Source organism: Periplaneta americana, chromosome 14, assembly GCF_040183065.1.
Source record: "Periplaneta americana isolate PAMFEO1 chromosome 14, P.americana_PAMFEO1_priV1, whole genome shotgun sequence".
NCBI classification, from domain to species: Eukaryota; Metazoa; Arthropoda; class Insecta; order Blattodea; family Blattidae; genus Periplaneta; species Periplaneta americana.
The window spans coordinates 146,219,417-146,234,030 of record NC_091130.1 but is presented as its reverse complement, the minus strand read 5'-3'; the positions used below and the strand labels follow the sequence as shown (position 1 = coordinate 146,234,030).

Genomic DNA, 14,614 nt, shown 5'->3' with positions numbered 1-14,614 from the left:
GAAGACACAGCCCTGCAGTATATATTGACTACACCCCAACTCTGGCTACTAGCAACAGGCATCTATATTGAACACCGATCAAAATACCCCTCATTTCTCGTGAAAAACAACTGAATATACTACAGTGGACTATAGTGGACTTTATGTTGTCAACAAACAGCTGGATACATTAAGAAGATTGATTGATTAATTATCTTTATTTTAAAAGCAAACTATATAATTTTTCGTGGAAATACTTGGGACTTACTTAAATCTTTTGACTTTTCCTTATTTAGATACGTTGGAATTCACTGTCATTGAAAGAAATTACTTTTGCCTGCCAGTTAATAGCTTGATAACTCCTTGGGAACATTACTTTCGGCCTGTATAAACATAAATGAAGGATTTCAATGGTACTTCATACAATGAGTGTTTATCAAACAACTCCGCATATTTCAACAAAAAAGAGGGAATTTAACATTACCGTACTCCAGGCAATGAATCTTTGCAAACTATTTTTATTCTACTTTGTAGGTTTAACAGTTAGTTTCCTAAATGAAGTAATGGTGTGAAGATGGAGCGAAAAACAGAAACAAGTGAGTCTTCTCGTGTGGAAGAATACTATAACCATGGGTTTTATTTTTATGATAATTAGCTATATTGTTCTGTGCAAATTTTGTAATGTTATAATTGAGTGAAAACATCAAGTTTCATGTGAAAAACATATAAAGAGTAAATATCACGAAAAACATCTGGAAGAATATATATTATTTTAATGTACCGAAGTACATATGATATTTCCATGCAGATATTCTGCGTCATCATACGATGAAAGAGTAATGGAACGGAGAAAAATTCTCTCCGGCACTTATTCTGTCGGATCCCGGCCAACTAGTCACTCATAACGAGTGCACCTCAGCACATGTGTGGACTTCGGTCCTACGTTCATAGACATCTATGACGTAGTGCAGAGGGCGGCCACTAGAGGGAACCCAAGAGTTGGAGCTTAATCTCAGACGATTCTGTCCGACGCCTGGGTGGTATCTGCTGTGGCTTAGTGGATAAAGCATCAGCACGTAGAGCCAAATCCCGGCGCCGGAGAGAATTTTTCTCCGTTCCAGTACTCTTTCATCGTATCTGGAAGAATGCTCAAAAGGTACAAACAAACCCCAAAAGAGGCAACTAGGAATTCAGAGCATAGACATTGCTTTTACCATTGTTTACAAATGCATTTGTTTTCAATGGGTAATTGTCAAGATATAATTTCATATAATTAAAAGAAATAAATAAATTTTACATCTTCAATAAATACATACACACTTACTCTACATAGGCTGGAAGAATGAATAACTTGCAATGATAAGCAACATAAAGTGGAACACTAAACGTCTCATCTGGTTCAACTATCGCAACTCTGATGGTGTCTTCGAAAGGATTCGTTGACTCTCCAACGTGTTCCACACCCAGAGCATCCAATACGGGTTTTTTGTAGTAAAGACCCATGGCGTACGATGTTTCATTTTTCACCTATAAGAAACCAATTAATACACATTTTTAACCACATTATAGCTAAGAATACAGATTCACTGATATGCTTTTCAAAAAATGTTTTCCGCAACAAGTGAAAAAAAATACTGATTCTAGTTAACCAAAGTGCCCTGAATTCGAATCTTTATTCGTATTCTCTATATCACGTCAGGTTTTTCTGTAATTTTGAAAAGAAAAAGAAATGTCAAAATTGGCAAAGTTCATCATTAAAAAAAAAAAAAAAATTTAATACGATAATCTAGCTTATATAACTGCTTTTAGGTATTAAAGGTTGTTGAATCCGAGCTGTATTCGTATTTTATCTATCATGTCAGACTTTTCTGTAATTTTTGAAAATATGAACGAAAAACTTCAACATTTAAACAAGAATTTCAAAAACGTCAAATGAGGTAGGCCTATATTACTCGTATTTTAAAAACATATTTTTAATGGTATTAAACCTTAAATTACTGATAAAAATTATTTTTATATAATTAATATAATACTATATTATATAATTAATTGATATACAAATAATTTTAATGCACCACTTACGAGACTTTCTTTTCACAAAATAAACAGACATTTAAGGCTTATACCTACCAGTTTCAAGCAATGTCATATGAATAAATGTAAAAATAAAGTGAACTTTTTTGAAGTTTCCTAGCAATATTAAGCAAGAAAAATGGGATACTTTGTTCATAATTTTCAATTTATGTTGTTTTATAACATTTTATTCCATTATGTCTAAATTACCAGCTTTAACGTAATAATAATAATAATAATAATAATAATAATAATAATAATAATAATAATAATAATAATAATCTAACTTATCTAAGGATATATACTAATTTTAGTATTTAGATTTTTCTTGAATTTCGAAAAAAAAAATGTTATTTTTAGAAAATTGGATATGATGATTGATGGCCCATATCTAATACCACTTATGTGATTTTCCAAAATTTTCAGGAGAGAACGAGTATAAAGTTTGTGAAACAAAGTTTTTCACAAACACACGAGGCCAAAAAGATGACTTTACGAATGTGTATCATACAATGTTTGAGGGGTTTATTTTGTGTGAAAATCCTTAATTTGGTGTCAAGTAATCAGGGAAAAAAAAAGTTAAAAAAAAAATTGGATAAAATTTACATATTTTTCCCCCTAAGGGATATTTAAAAAATTGACAATCATCACACTTGTTTCATTTTAAATAAGATACTAAGTTACTGATGTAAAAATATACACGTAACCTAAATTCTTCTTAAAAAATTAATTATAAATCACATACATACATACTTAGAAAATGCATCTTTAAAAAATATTACCAACAGAAGCATGGAGAAAAAAAGAGCATCACCGTAAGTATTACAAAAGTCGGAATGGAAATTGGTCAACATTGTTGCAAGAATTGACCACCAGTAGTACTAACTACATGGTTGGTTATATTTAAAACGAGGGAATTATTCCTGTGTTCGTCCACGGTCTGGAATTTAGGTTAAGTTTAGATTTAAGACCTCTCCTGGCACCACATTATCATAATCATCCTATCACATCATCGGGGTAATGTAATTCCGCCTTCCAGGCGCCCCAACCTCAGAAGTGGGTTACAATTAAGCCACGGCCAGGAGAGAAGACCAGAAATGTCGAAAAGACAACCTGGTGGCATTGGATAAAAAAAAAATATTTAAAACGGAATAAAAAGTGTAATCCACAGGACACTTAAAAAAAGTGGGGCAAATAGAATAAATTCGGGACATATCCCTGGAAAAATAGGTCGACTGGGAATCCCATCATTAACATAATTGATTCGAAAAAAAAAAAACAAGTTGTGATAGTGTCTTAAAGAACAGAATAAATATTATGAATGAAATAACAATGACTTTCATGAGCACCCAAAACATACTGCATACAAATTATAAAAAGTAGAAGAAATTAACAAGCTGAGAAGCTGAGGAGAGAAAATACGGGAAGTCAGGGATCTTTGAAAAAGGTACCGGTACTGATTGCTTAGGAACTACAATACCTACTTCAGTGGTGATGATGATGATGATGATGATGATGATGATGATGATGATGATGATGAGAAGGAGGAAGAGGATGACGAGGAGAAGCAGAAACAAAAGGACGATGACGTCAATAAAATGAATACCAGTACCGGTATCTTAAGTTTCTATTATATCAAATGTCATTATGTACCATTATACCATACGTACTATGTTACTTTGCTGTTCATTTACCTGCAGTGGAGATCTGATAGTGATCTTGCGATGACAATGATGGACGTCCACGTTCACCACAGCGTAGTATCGCATGCTGTTCTTCATAGGATGAAGCATGTGCAATTTACTCACCATCCTTTGTGGAGCTACAACCTGAAGTTTATCAAAGCCTGAGAAAGAATTTAGGATTAATATTAGATGTGAAGCTTATTATTAAATAGATATACACAAATAATTGAGGTAATGAAATGATGGCGAAGATAAAAATTATGATGAGAATAATTGTGGCGAATGGCAAAGATACCGGTAACAATTGTGATGAGACTAATAATACAATACAATTCAATACAATGGTAAATGGCGAAGAAAACAATTATGATAGGGAATGACAAAGATAACAATTATGATGAGAATATTGATGGTGAAGATAACTTATTATGAAGAGAATTACGGTGGAGAATGGCGAAGATACCGGTAACAATTATGATGGCGAATGGCAAAGATAACAATTCTGATGGGAATAATATTGACAAATGGCAAAGATAATAAATATGATGACAATTATAAAGTCGAATGGCAAAGACAAAAATTGTGATGAGAATAATGGTGACAAATCGAGAAGATAACATTATGATGAGAATAATGATAGCAAATGACAAATGTAACAATTTTATTATGTTCCGAATAATTATGGTGAATGGGCAAGATAACAATTATGCTGTTGATTAGAAAAATAATGACTATGGGAATAATAATAATAATGGTGGTGGTGGTGGTGGTGGTGATAATAATGAATAACAGAAACAACATAAGAATGGAAAAAGGGGAAGAGGCAAATAGAGAATTGACCAGGGGAGTACTATAGTAGTTTTGAGTAAGAAGAGAAATATGAGGTAACGGTATGCGACATTTCATCTAGCTTTTCTTTTAAATCGCACAAGAAAATGATCAGTAAAATAATGTCATGCCACAGTAAATATTAAGAGAGATGTTGCCACATAGTCATTTCATCCACTACATATCTCAATAGATCGAATGTTTTTACCGAACTTTGCTTTATCTGGTCAAAGAGAAAGAACAAAAAGATTTGATTTTATAAAAGGTAACTTCTACAAAACTTTCTTAGTTTGCGAGAAAGTCATTCGATGATTTCTTTGCACAAAATAATTGCTATAAAAGAAAACTTACCTTCTACTTCAATGATCAGTCTCTCATCCGTAACTTTCTTGTAAAGCTTTGTTACGGACTCACCAGGAAATCTCAGAATTGGCGAAAAAATCTCTTGGCCTTTAGCTTCTTCACTACTTTGAATGTTGAATCCTCCTTCAAAGCTGAAAATTAATGTAATATTGCAGAATTTAATGTATTTTCCATAATACGAATATACAGAACATTAATTGCTTTTAATTACTCAGGCACAATATTATGTAAGCCTACATAAAGCTCACACAATTTTGTTACACCGACTTTTCTAGGAAAAAATGTTTCGTCTTATTGGGAGGAAAAAAAAGATGACTACGAGACATTATGGCATATATATATATATATATATATATATATATATATATATATATATATAACATCTTTAACAGGAACACTTGCATTGAACGTAGTGGGGATTATGTTGAAAAGTGATAAAGTGTTTGTAGTCTTATTGTACGTATTAAATTAATAAAACAATTATTAAGGTTACTTTTTTACTCTCCCTCGTATATTGCTCTCTTAAATTGACTGAGCATATTGACAATTAATTCAGTAGCTTTCCCAAAACACGCTATGAAATATTTCATATAAACCAATTTTTATCTCGAAAATGAAGCAAAAACGTGGAAAATTGTATTAAACTTTTTTGTTTGAAATATCTCAAACATTAACCCTCTCAAATTAATGACATTACTTTCGTTCATTCTGTATACATTCACATGCCAGGTTAAGTTTCACCAGACTACGTTCTTCTGTTTTGGAAAGAAAGAACAGAGGAAATAGTCCTAATTTTTTTATTGTCCTCATATTTGATCTCTTACCTTTCCATATCAATGTCAGATTCAGTTGGACTGAAATCTGCTAATTCGGCAGTTGTCGAAGCTGGACTACTGGGAAGAGAATCTGATTTGTTATAAAATGCAGTCATTACAATTTTATCTTTCCCGTCAGGTGTAATCTGGAAAAGGTACAAAAAAAATGTAAAATATATTTAATACTGCAAAATCTGAACGGAACTTCACAAATAAAATAGATTTCAATTTAAATCACATAAACACTTATCATATACAAAAGAGATCTTCAGTCTATTCACATTTTATCTTCAGAAGGTAAAAGTATTCCTTAGAATTGCGTTTTATCCATGAACTATTGCTTGTCTGCTAGGTCAACATTCTTACACTTATAAAACAGACTATTTACAAAAGTAATTCTGGGCTTTGACGTGTCTGTTTGTCCTTTCGTCTACGCACAGCAATTTCCCCTAAGCTATTGGAAAGATTTTGATCATATTTAGCATCGTGACAATTTTCCAGGGAATTATACATCTATACTAATAATAAATCTGTAGCCAAAATTTTTCTGGTAATTTTCGATTTTCCAAAAATAATTGGTGTTAACATGTATAATTAACCATCCTGAAACCGAAAATCGCTTTTTTTTTTAAATTTTTGTTTGTATGTCTGTCTGTCTGGATGTTTGTTACCTTTTCACGCAATAATGGCTGAACGGATTTCGATGAAAACTGAAATATAAATTAAGTTCGTTGTAACTTAGATTTTAGGCTATATGGCATTCAAAATACGTCATTTAAAAGGGAGGTTATAAGGGGGCCTGAATTAAATAAATCGAAATATCTCGCTTATTATTGATTTTTGTGAAATATGTTACATAACAAAAGTTTCTTTAAAAATGATTTCCGATAAGTTTTATTCTATGCAAAATTTTGATAGGACTGATATTTAAGGCTATACAAGACTTTTAAAATAACAATATAATACATTTTCACCACCACCTCAGATTATAGCACTGTTGTTCCTGCAGTAACTCCTATGTGCAAAATATAAAATTTTTGAGTAGGAAGAAAAAACACATTTAGTCATTCTATGGCAATGATACATAGGAGATCGTGAATTCTTACATTTTCGAAGGATCACTATATATGCTGTATCACTATTTAAGTTATTTGAAGGGTTCAGATCCATAGTGGGCCAAGCGCCATTTACTGAAGACGTAGAAAACAAGGGTTAAAATTAAGTTATTACCATAATTCAATGGAAACATATAGCAAGTAATATAAAGTACTGTATACACAATAAATCTAAATGATGTAAATTTTCATTAAACTATGGTTGCATGTAATAACAATTAAGAAACATGTTAAAGGAATTGTCATTGCACCAAATGAGTGCTCTCTGGACCAAAATGATCGCATTTTAATTATTTAAATACAATTTAATTTAAGTAACATATTAAACGATTTATCCTTCTATCAAACACGAATGTTCCCTGGATCAAACGTCCTATTTTAATTATGTAATTACTTTATATTTATTTCTAACAGGTGCAGTGGAGCGCACAGGTACAGCTAGTATTAAATATACGTAATAATTTTTAGTAAAGAGTTAATAGGTTTTATTTGAAATTAAAAGCACAAAATGGCAGGAACTCAAAATCTATATAGTAGACCTAGAAATATTCTAAGTAATCTTATCACTTTTAAGTACATACATGTTCATTCTGGCTAATCACATGGCACATATTTAAAGATAATTTCTTTACCCTTTTACATCAGGATTATTACATTATCGATATGGAAGACATCTTATTACCAGGTTATGAATGATCAAGTGGCTTATGTTTACATCTTCATAATTCTGAACATAGGCTATATGAAGGGTGCACAGAAAAAACATGCCAAGTCACTATTCTTAAATTTTTCGGGGGAGCATTTCTCAACTTCAATACACTGATAAGAAACTATTAATTTACATCTCATTTAGTTTAAGTTACCATGCTACAACGCAGGCTTTTTGCCATTCTGATTTACTAGAAAGATAGTTCACTTTATGAGCTAGCAGATGGGACCAAAAAACAAAAATTAACTTAGTATGTTCTTTCCTTGGACTGTTCATATACTCCTATCTTTGAATTCACGCCATGGTGGTTTAGTGGCTAGGACACTGGACTTATAATCCTATAGACCTGGGTTCGATTCCCAGTGTATCCCCAATTTATAAATTATATTGGGCAAGCCCGTAGTCCAGGTAACAGAGGTTTTCTCCAGGAGCTCCGGTTCTCCTGTGACATCCCAACAGATCTCTATTGTTCATAAAGGAGTCCATCTTAACAGTTGTTAATGAATATATTCTGGAACTCCTTCTTTACATCAAGGAAATCTTTATGGCTTCACCAGTAGGATGGATAAACATGAGTATAATACTCGTAATAAAGAAAAACTGGACATACCATTTTGCAGACTATCCAAAGTTAAAAGTAGTCCTAACATGTTGGGCTGTAGGATGTTCAACGTGTTACCACAGGAAGCACAGGAAGTGTCACTAGACATATTCAAAGTCAAAGTGAAAATGTTATGTTTTATTTAACGACGCTCACAACTGCAGAGGTTATATCAGCGTCTCCAGATGTGCCAGAATTTTGTCCCGCAGGAGTTCTTTTACATGCCAGTAAATCTACTGACACTTAAATGCCATCGACCTGGCCCGGAATCGAACCCGCAACCTTGGGCATAGAAGGCCAGCGCTATACCAACTCGCCAACCAGGTCAACAAGTCAAAGTGAAAACGTGGCTTCTTAGAAACCCATTCTATTCTGTGCAAGAATATTTTGAGTTAGAAAATCAAGCTGTAGATATTTTTTAGGTTTCTTTCTCTGAATTTTATTATTATTTTGTAATATATTAGGAAATTCTCATAAATTGTTACGTTAATTCTTGTTTTATTATATATATAAACAGAGCGTATCAAATAATATTTGTGATCAGTGTGTTACAATTTTCATCTAGATATTAACCTATTTTTGATAATCTTGACTCTCAATTGTAAACTCTAAGGTGTATTTGTAATCATTTTGTTTTATCTTTAGTATTGTAATAGAATATTTTTCATTTTTGCACGATAATTTCACACGTATAATTTGACAATGTCATTAGCTTTTGCTTTAACGACAGCTAATAAATACTATACTACTATACTATACTATCATCATCTCATCTCATCGTGGGTGTAGCGTAGACCAGTCTCCTATGGTGCACCCTGGGCAACGACTCTGTCGGTAAATTGGTCTACATAACTGGCTTCATATGGGTATTACTACAGTCTACTATATACAGTCGCGAAGCTTGAGGTGATTTTTTGCAAATCTCGTGATAAAGCGCTCCAAGCTGTTAGCAACTAGAAACAATAGACTGTCCACGGTCGACTTTGGACTGTGTCGTATTTCTATCGAGTGCTAGCTCGTTGCGTATTTCACATTGATGCTTGTGAAATGTTCGTTATTGGTTGTAATGAAAATGTTAATGGCTAAAATACAATAATTGGAATAATAATATTTTACTAGAGACGTAGAAAAATTAAGTTTGTTTTAATGAAATTTATTGATCACGTTTTATTTTCAATTCTGGTGGGATTATTATTGCTTAGGCCTACTTTTTTTTTTCAAAGGATATGTTTTTAATTATAGCTGTTAATTTTGTTGTTATTTTTATTTGTTACTTTACTAGAGACGTAGAAAAAGTCTGTTACAATAAAATTTATTGATCACGTTTTATTTCCAATTCTGGTGTGATTATTATTGCTTAACCTCATCCCACTTTGTTAACTACGTAAGCCTACACTACAAGTACCGGTACACGTAAGTTACTCCATTAATTCACATTTCCATTATTATTGTTGTAAAGGGAAATGAAAATTAATATTTATTGGTTTCGTAGTTATTTATCGCTATAATCTTGAATGAATGAAGCGATTATAGCAAATTTCAGTTCGTTTTCCACAAACAAAAATAATATTAACCTATTTCTTGCAGGTATCTTCGAGTTTATGGTGGAATTTAATATACTTCATTAAAATAATAAATTAACTTTATGCATTTAATATTTCAATAATGGAAGGAAGGTGTTAATTTTTCCAAAAGAACACGACAACGAAATTGTAACATATTTTGCCGTCTACTAGGAGAGAGATCTGCGATGATGAGGCGATAGTAGCGATCCTAGTGGTGGGCAACTACCCATATTTGCATTTTTACTACATATTGAGCTTCGCGACTGTATATAGTAGACTGTGGAATTACCTTCACTGTACTAATAATTTTTATGAAAACCATTCCAATTAATTAATCTTTGAAATAAAGTAGCGGCATATCTAACCTCTGCTCTTGATAGGAGTGTGATTTTTGCCCAAGGTCCGAGATCATTCTGCAGTGAGAGAGGTGCTTCCAGTCCATGAAACGGTACATGTGGAATGTCTGGCGAACTGCATGTGAAAGCTGTTGCTAGATCATGCAGCACTTGAATGGCTGCAGGTGTCAACGTTATTTCTAGTCTGTCTCTCGCATCCATCATTACATAAATTGCCAGTCGATCTGGTGCCTCTGTTTCCAACCCTGAATCTATGGAATCATCTGTTCTCAAACATACAAAATTCACTGAATATAGTTCAATGTTCAAATGGAACAATGTTAGGTAGCATTAACCAAGGAATCAGACAATGTTATCTTATATCACCTACATTATGTAAGTGGTTACAAATGTCTCGAGATTTTAAAGTGTCATTTCACAATAAATATACGGGCTATTCCATATGAAATCGATCAGTAAAAATCCTCGCATTTTTTTATACTCTAATTTTTTCCCTACTTATACAAGGTGCAGAGGAGAGTGCATTTGCAAAAATATACTATCGAAAGTCAAACGGTTTTCGTATTATTGAGCGACAAATTTAGCGTATTTTATAAAAACAAGCCTCTTTCAGTGCTCAGAACTCTGGGACCATTTTCTGCAGAACATTGAACGAGAGCTTATTTTGAAGCTGACATTTGGTAGGTTATGTTAAGAAGTAATCCTTATTTTTATTGTACACAGAGAGACAAATAATCTGATTTTACTTGCTTTTAGGCTTTTTGGCCATTTGTAAAAATGTAAAAAAAATATTGAGAAAAAACTTTGCATTATTAAGAGGGATTCGGCATTGTTTGCTTAGTGGTACGGCAATAAATTTCGAGGGTATTAAATAGATTATTTTCACATGCCTAGACTTGAACGGCGCAGTACCGCACGCACTGCCCGAGAGCTGAAGATAAGCAAGCATTGAGCGTCATTTTACTCCTGTGTTTATGAAAACCTGTGACAAAGCTAGCACAGCCATGCGCTGCTAGATGATACATCACATGTCTGTCTCCTGGCCTTGCTTGTCTCAGCTAGCTCCCGTCTCACAGTCAGCTGGTTACTTCAAGCGCGTACTATTTATTTTCTTTATTTGATATTTTCAATAATTTCTTATCAACAAATCATCAGTAAAAAATATGTCTTTATTTGTACTTTCAATGCGGAATCTAACTATATATTTTTAAAATATTTTTTCCTAGCCAAAGGTGTCTTAATGAGGAAAAATCTAAATTTCTCCATTTCCATAAAAAGTAAGAAAATCTGTTTATATGTCAATATAAACTTTAATTTCTCAGCATCAAAATAAACCATGATTTTGATCATTGGGTGAAAGGGTTTCGGAGCTACAACAGTTTAAAGTTGCTAATTTTATGAAAATACGATAAATTAAAATATTTTTGATTTAAACACTATGAAGTTCTGATGCCTCAAACTTTTCACAAAGCATTGTATCACAGTTATCTATGTACAAAAAAGTTTTATTGTATTTAGAAATTGCAAGGTCAATTTTCTCTATATTTCGGTCGATTTGAGATGGAATAGCTCATACACATTGCACCAAAGTACTATCCGTAGATTACCAGCTTGTCAATAGGAAAACAGAAAAGGAGACTGGAAAGATAAATCAAGTTGATTCTGAATATAACATGTTCCATTTATTAAAAAAAAAACAATAATAATGTTATAACATTTAAAGGATAACAACCAATAAGTACGAAATGCTAAAACTGTGGGTATTAAAATAATGTAATAAATGACAGAATTAAAATAATTTAAATAATTAGGTATCTAGAAGGGATCTGTGAAATTCGCAAGATGCGGTAATATGAAGTGTTCTCATTTTGCCAATTTTTTTCCACCATTTCTCTGCACTACTTCTCATAACGACCTAAAATAGGGTGATTTTGAATCATAAAATAACGCGAATTCGTGTAGCCTACTAACATGAAAAAAAAAAGTTTTTAAACGAATTTCAGCAAAAGGCATATTTGTTTTATTCGAAAATTTTAACAATAAAGTATTTTTAAGTACGTAATATTTTCGTAATTTCAGTCTTTTTTTCTCGTTTCAATGACACATTTTGTTCCGTCATTTTGTTAACAGATGAAAGCAACCACATATTAAACTCGGATAAATTATAAAAACTGAAAATTGATGCTGAAAATATTGCATATATCACTCTTATTATCTTGAAGCAGGGTTATAGAACTTTTATATTATATAACATTTTTAAATAATACTGCCAAATTGGCAGTAACATCGAAATCTTACAATTTTAGAAAGAATTTTCTTTAAAAACAAAACCACTTTTACGGGGAAGAAAGAAAGAAAGAAAGAAAGAAAGAAAGAAAGGCACAGATTTTAGATTTTGAGTCATCTACAATATATATATATATATATATATATATATATAATCAATATGATAAGAATTCAATCCACGAACACAAACACTTATTTCGGTTCAGACCAAGGAAAATGTATTATGGTAAATGTGAGATCGTCAACAATTCTTATTTCACAGAAAATAAGTATTGGATAGGCAACAAAGCATAAAGTTTTGCCTAAAAACTTGGGATTTTTTTTTCGTGATTATTATATATGGGTATACTTTTTTTTAATTGCCCACTAAACAAATACATCATCACCACAGTGCTGTAATAGACTTCGTTTTCTCCAGATTTGGTATCAGGGACTTCTTTCTGAAAATGAAACTGAAAGGATTCCTATTTGACAGAGTGGAGGTTATTAAGAGGAAAGTGACCTCTTTTAGATACCAGCCAGCAGTATTAAAGAAAACTGTATGAATAACGTTAATCATGTACTGAGTTAAGCGACATTATATTAAACATGAAGCCATAGTTTCTCTTTATTTTTACATTAAATGCAGCTGGAGAGATAAAATTATCAAATAGTGAACTTCGAAAGAGGGTAGATGAAAATAAAATATTAATGAAGACAAAATAAAAATAAAAATTATTGGCCATACAATTAGACGTAACACATTTTCAGTTAATATATTTGAGGGGATTTGGTAAAAAGGAAAGAGGAAGACCGAGAAGAAAATACATCACAGACATGCTCAGTAGAATGAAGTGTAACTACAAAGAATTAAAAAAAAAAAAAAAAAAAAAAAACAGCAGAGAAAAGAGAAATATGGATGAAGTGATAAGGCAAAGCTTTTAGAATTGACTGATTAGTTTTTATTTTAAAGGCACACCAGGTGTATCTTTATACAAAAAAACTCGACCTGGCATGAAAGAAGAAAACCAAACACGCATTGTACAATGACTTACTCTGCTTCTTGAGGAATATCGCTCGCTCATCTCTCCCTATGACTGTGCTTCCACAGCTCATGGTTATTTCTGACGCCTCCTCTGTTTCAACAGATGGCTCGGCACCACTGGAATCTTCCGACTCACTTGCCTCCCCATCACTACTGTCTCTAGATGCAAGAGAAAAGTAGTGATATACAAGCACCTATATTCCAGAACTAATACAAGTTTCTCAAATTACATCATTCAAATTACTTTAAAGAACTTTACTGCAAAGATGGAACATTACCCAGTGAATAAGTGTCCAATTGCACTGGCAAGTTTCTCCAATACTCCTTCCTCATTCTCTGAATCTGAATCATCAGGGTAGCCAATCAAGCTCACGTTCTCTGTAAGTAAGTGACAAGTAAACATACTTTTGTTTTCATTTTATATTTACGATAAGCACAGAGTGGCCGAGAAGTGGGTGTACCTCATTTATTTCGCGAAGATTTGTTTTTGCGTGTTGGTAACTTTGGTAACCATGTGTAATAAGTAGTATCGCACAACAGAAAAGTTACGAGCAACTGTGAAAGATGCCTTCACACATGCAATCCTGCATTATCTCCATAAAACATCTGCCAGAACATGGCATAGAATTCAGCTGTGCTACAACAAATATGGTCTCCGTACTGATGTTCTCGACCTTAAACCATGAGGTAAGTTTCTTATTAATGGAGAAAAATTCGCTCCAGCACTGAGGATCGAACCCGGGACTCCCAGTTCTACGCAATGAGTGCTGCAACTGCTGAGCTATGCCGAAGTTCAACCCACCACACTGGATAGAATTTTTCTCCTTTGGTTCTTTTTCTTTAGTGACCTAACTCCATGTTCGACATATAGGCTCTATATATATATATATATATTATATTTTATATATTGAACAAATCCACATCTGTGGAGTAACGGTCAGCGCGTCTGGCCGCGAAACCAGGTGGCCCGGGTTCGATTCCCGATCGGGGCAAATTACTTGGTAGAGGTTTTTTCCGGGGTTTTCCCTCAACCCAATATGAGCAAATGCTGGGTAACTTTCGGTGTTGGACCCCGGACTCATTTCACCGGCATTATCACCTTCATCTCATTCAGACGCTAAATAACTAAAGATGTTGATAAAGCGTCGTAAAATAACCTACTAATATATATATATATATATATATATTGAACATGGAGTAAGGTCACTAAGGGAA

At 32.8% G+C, this 14,614-nt stretch overlaps 1 protein-coding gene across 1 annotated transcript in view; it reads right to left on the bottom strand.

Annotated features, from left to right (window-relative positions):
* LOC138713806 (intermembrane lipid transfer protein VPS13A-like) overlaps positions 1-14,614 on the bottom strand; it is a 239,265-nt gene that overhangs the window by 80,890 nt on the left and 143,761 nt on the right. The window contains exons 36-42 of the mRNA XM_069846241.1: positions 13,678-13,777; positions 13,410-13,558; positions 10,099-10,352; positions 5,753-5,889; positions 4,917-5,059; positions 3,747-3,898; positions 1,304-1,506 (exon numbers count right to left, since the gene is read on the bottom strand). Of these exons, the coding sequence (XP_069702342.1) occupies positions 1,304-1,506; positions 3,747-3,898; positions 4,917-5,059; positions 5,753-5,889; positions 10,099-10,352; positions 13,410-13,558; positions 13,678-13,777 (1,138 nt within the window). The remainder of the gene's footprint in view (positions 1-1,303; positions 1,507-3,746; positions 3,899-4,916; positions 5,060-5,752; positions 5,890-10,098; positions 10,353-13,409; positions 13,559-13,677; positions 13,778-14,614) is intronic.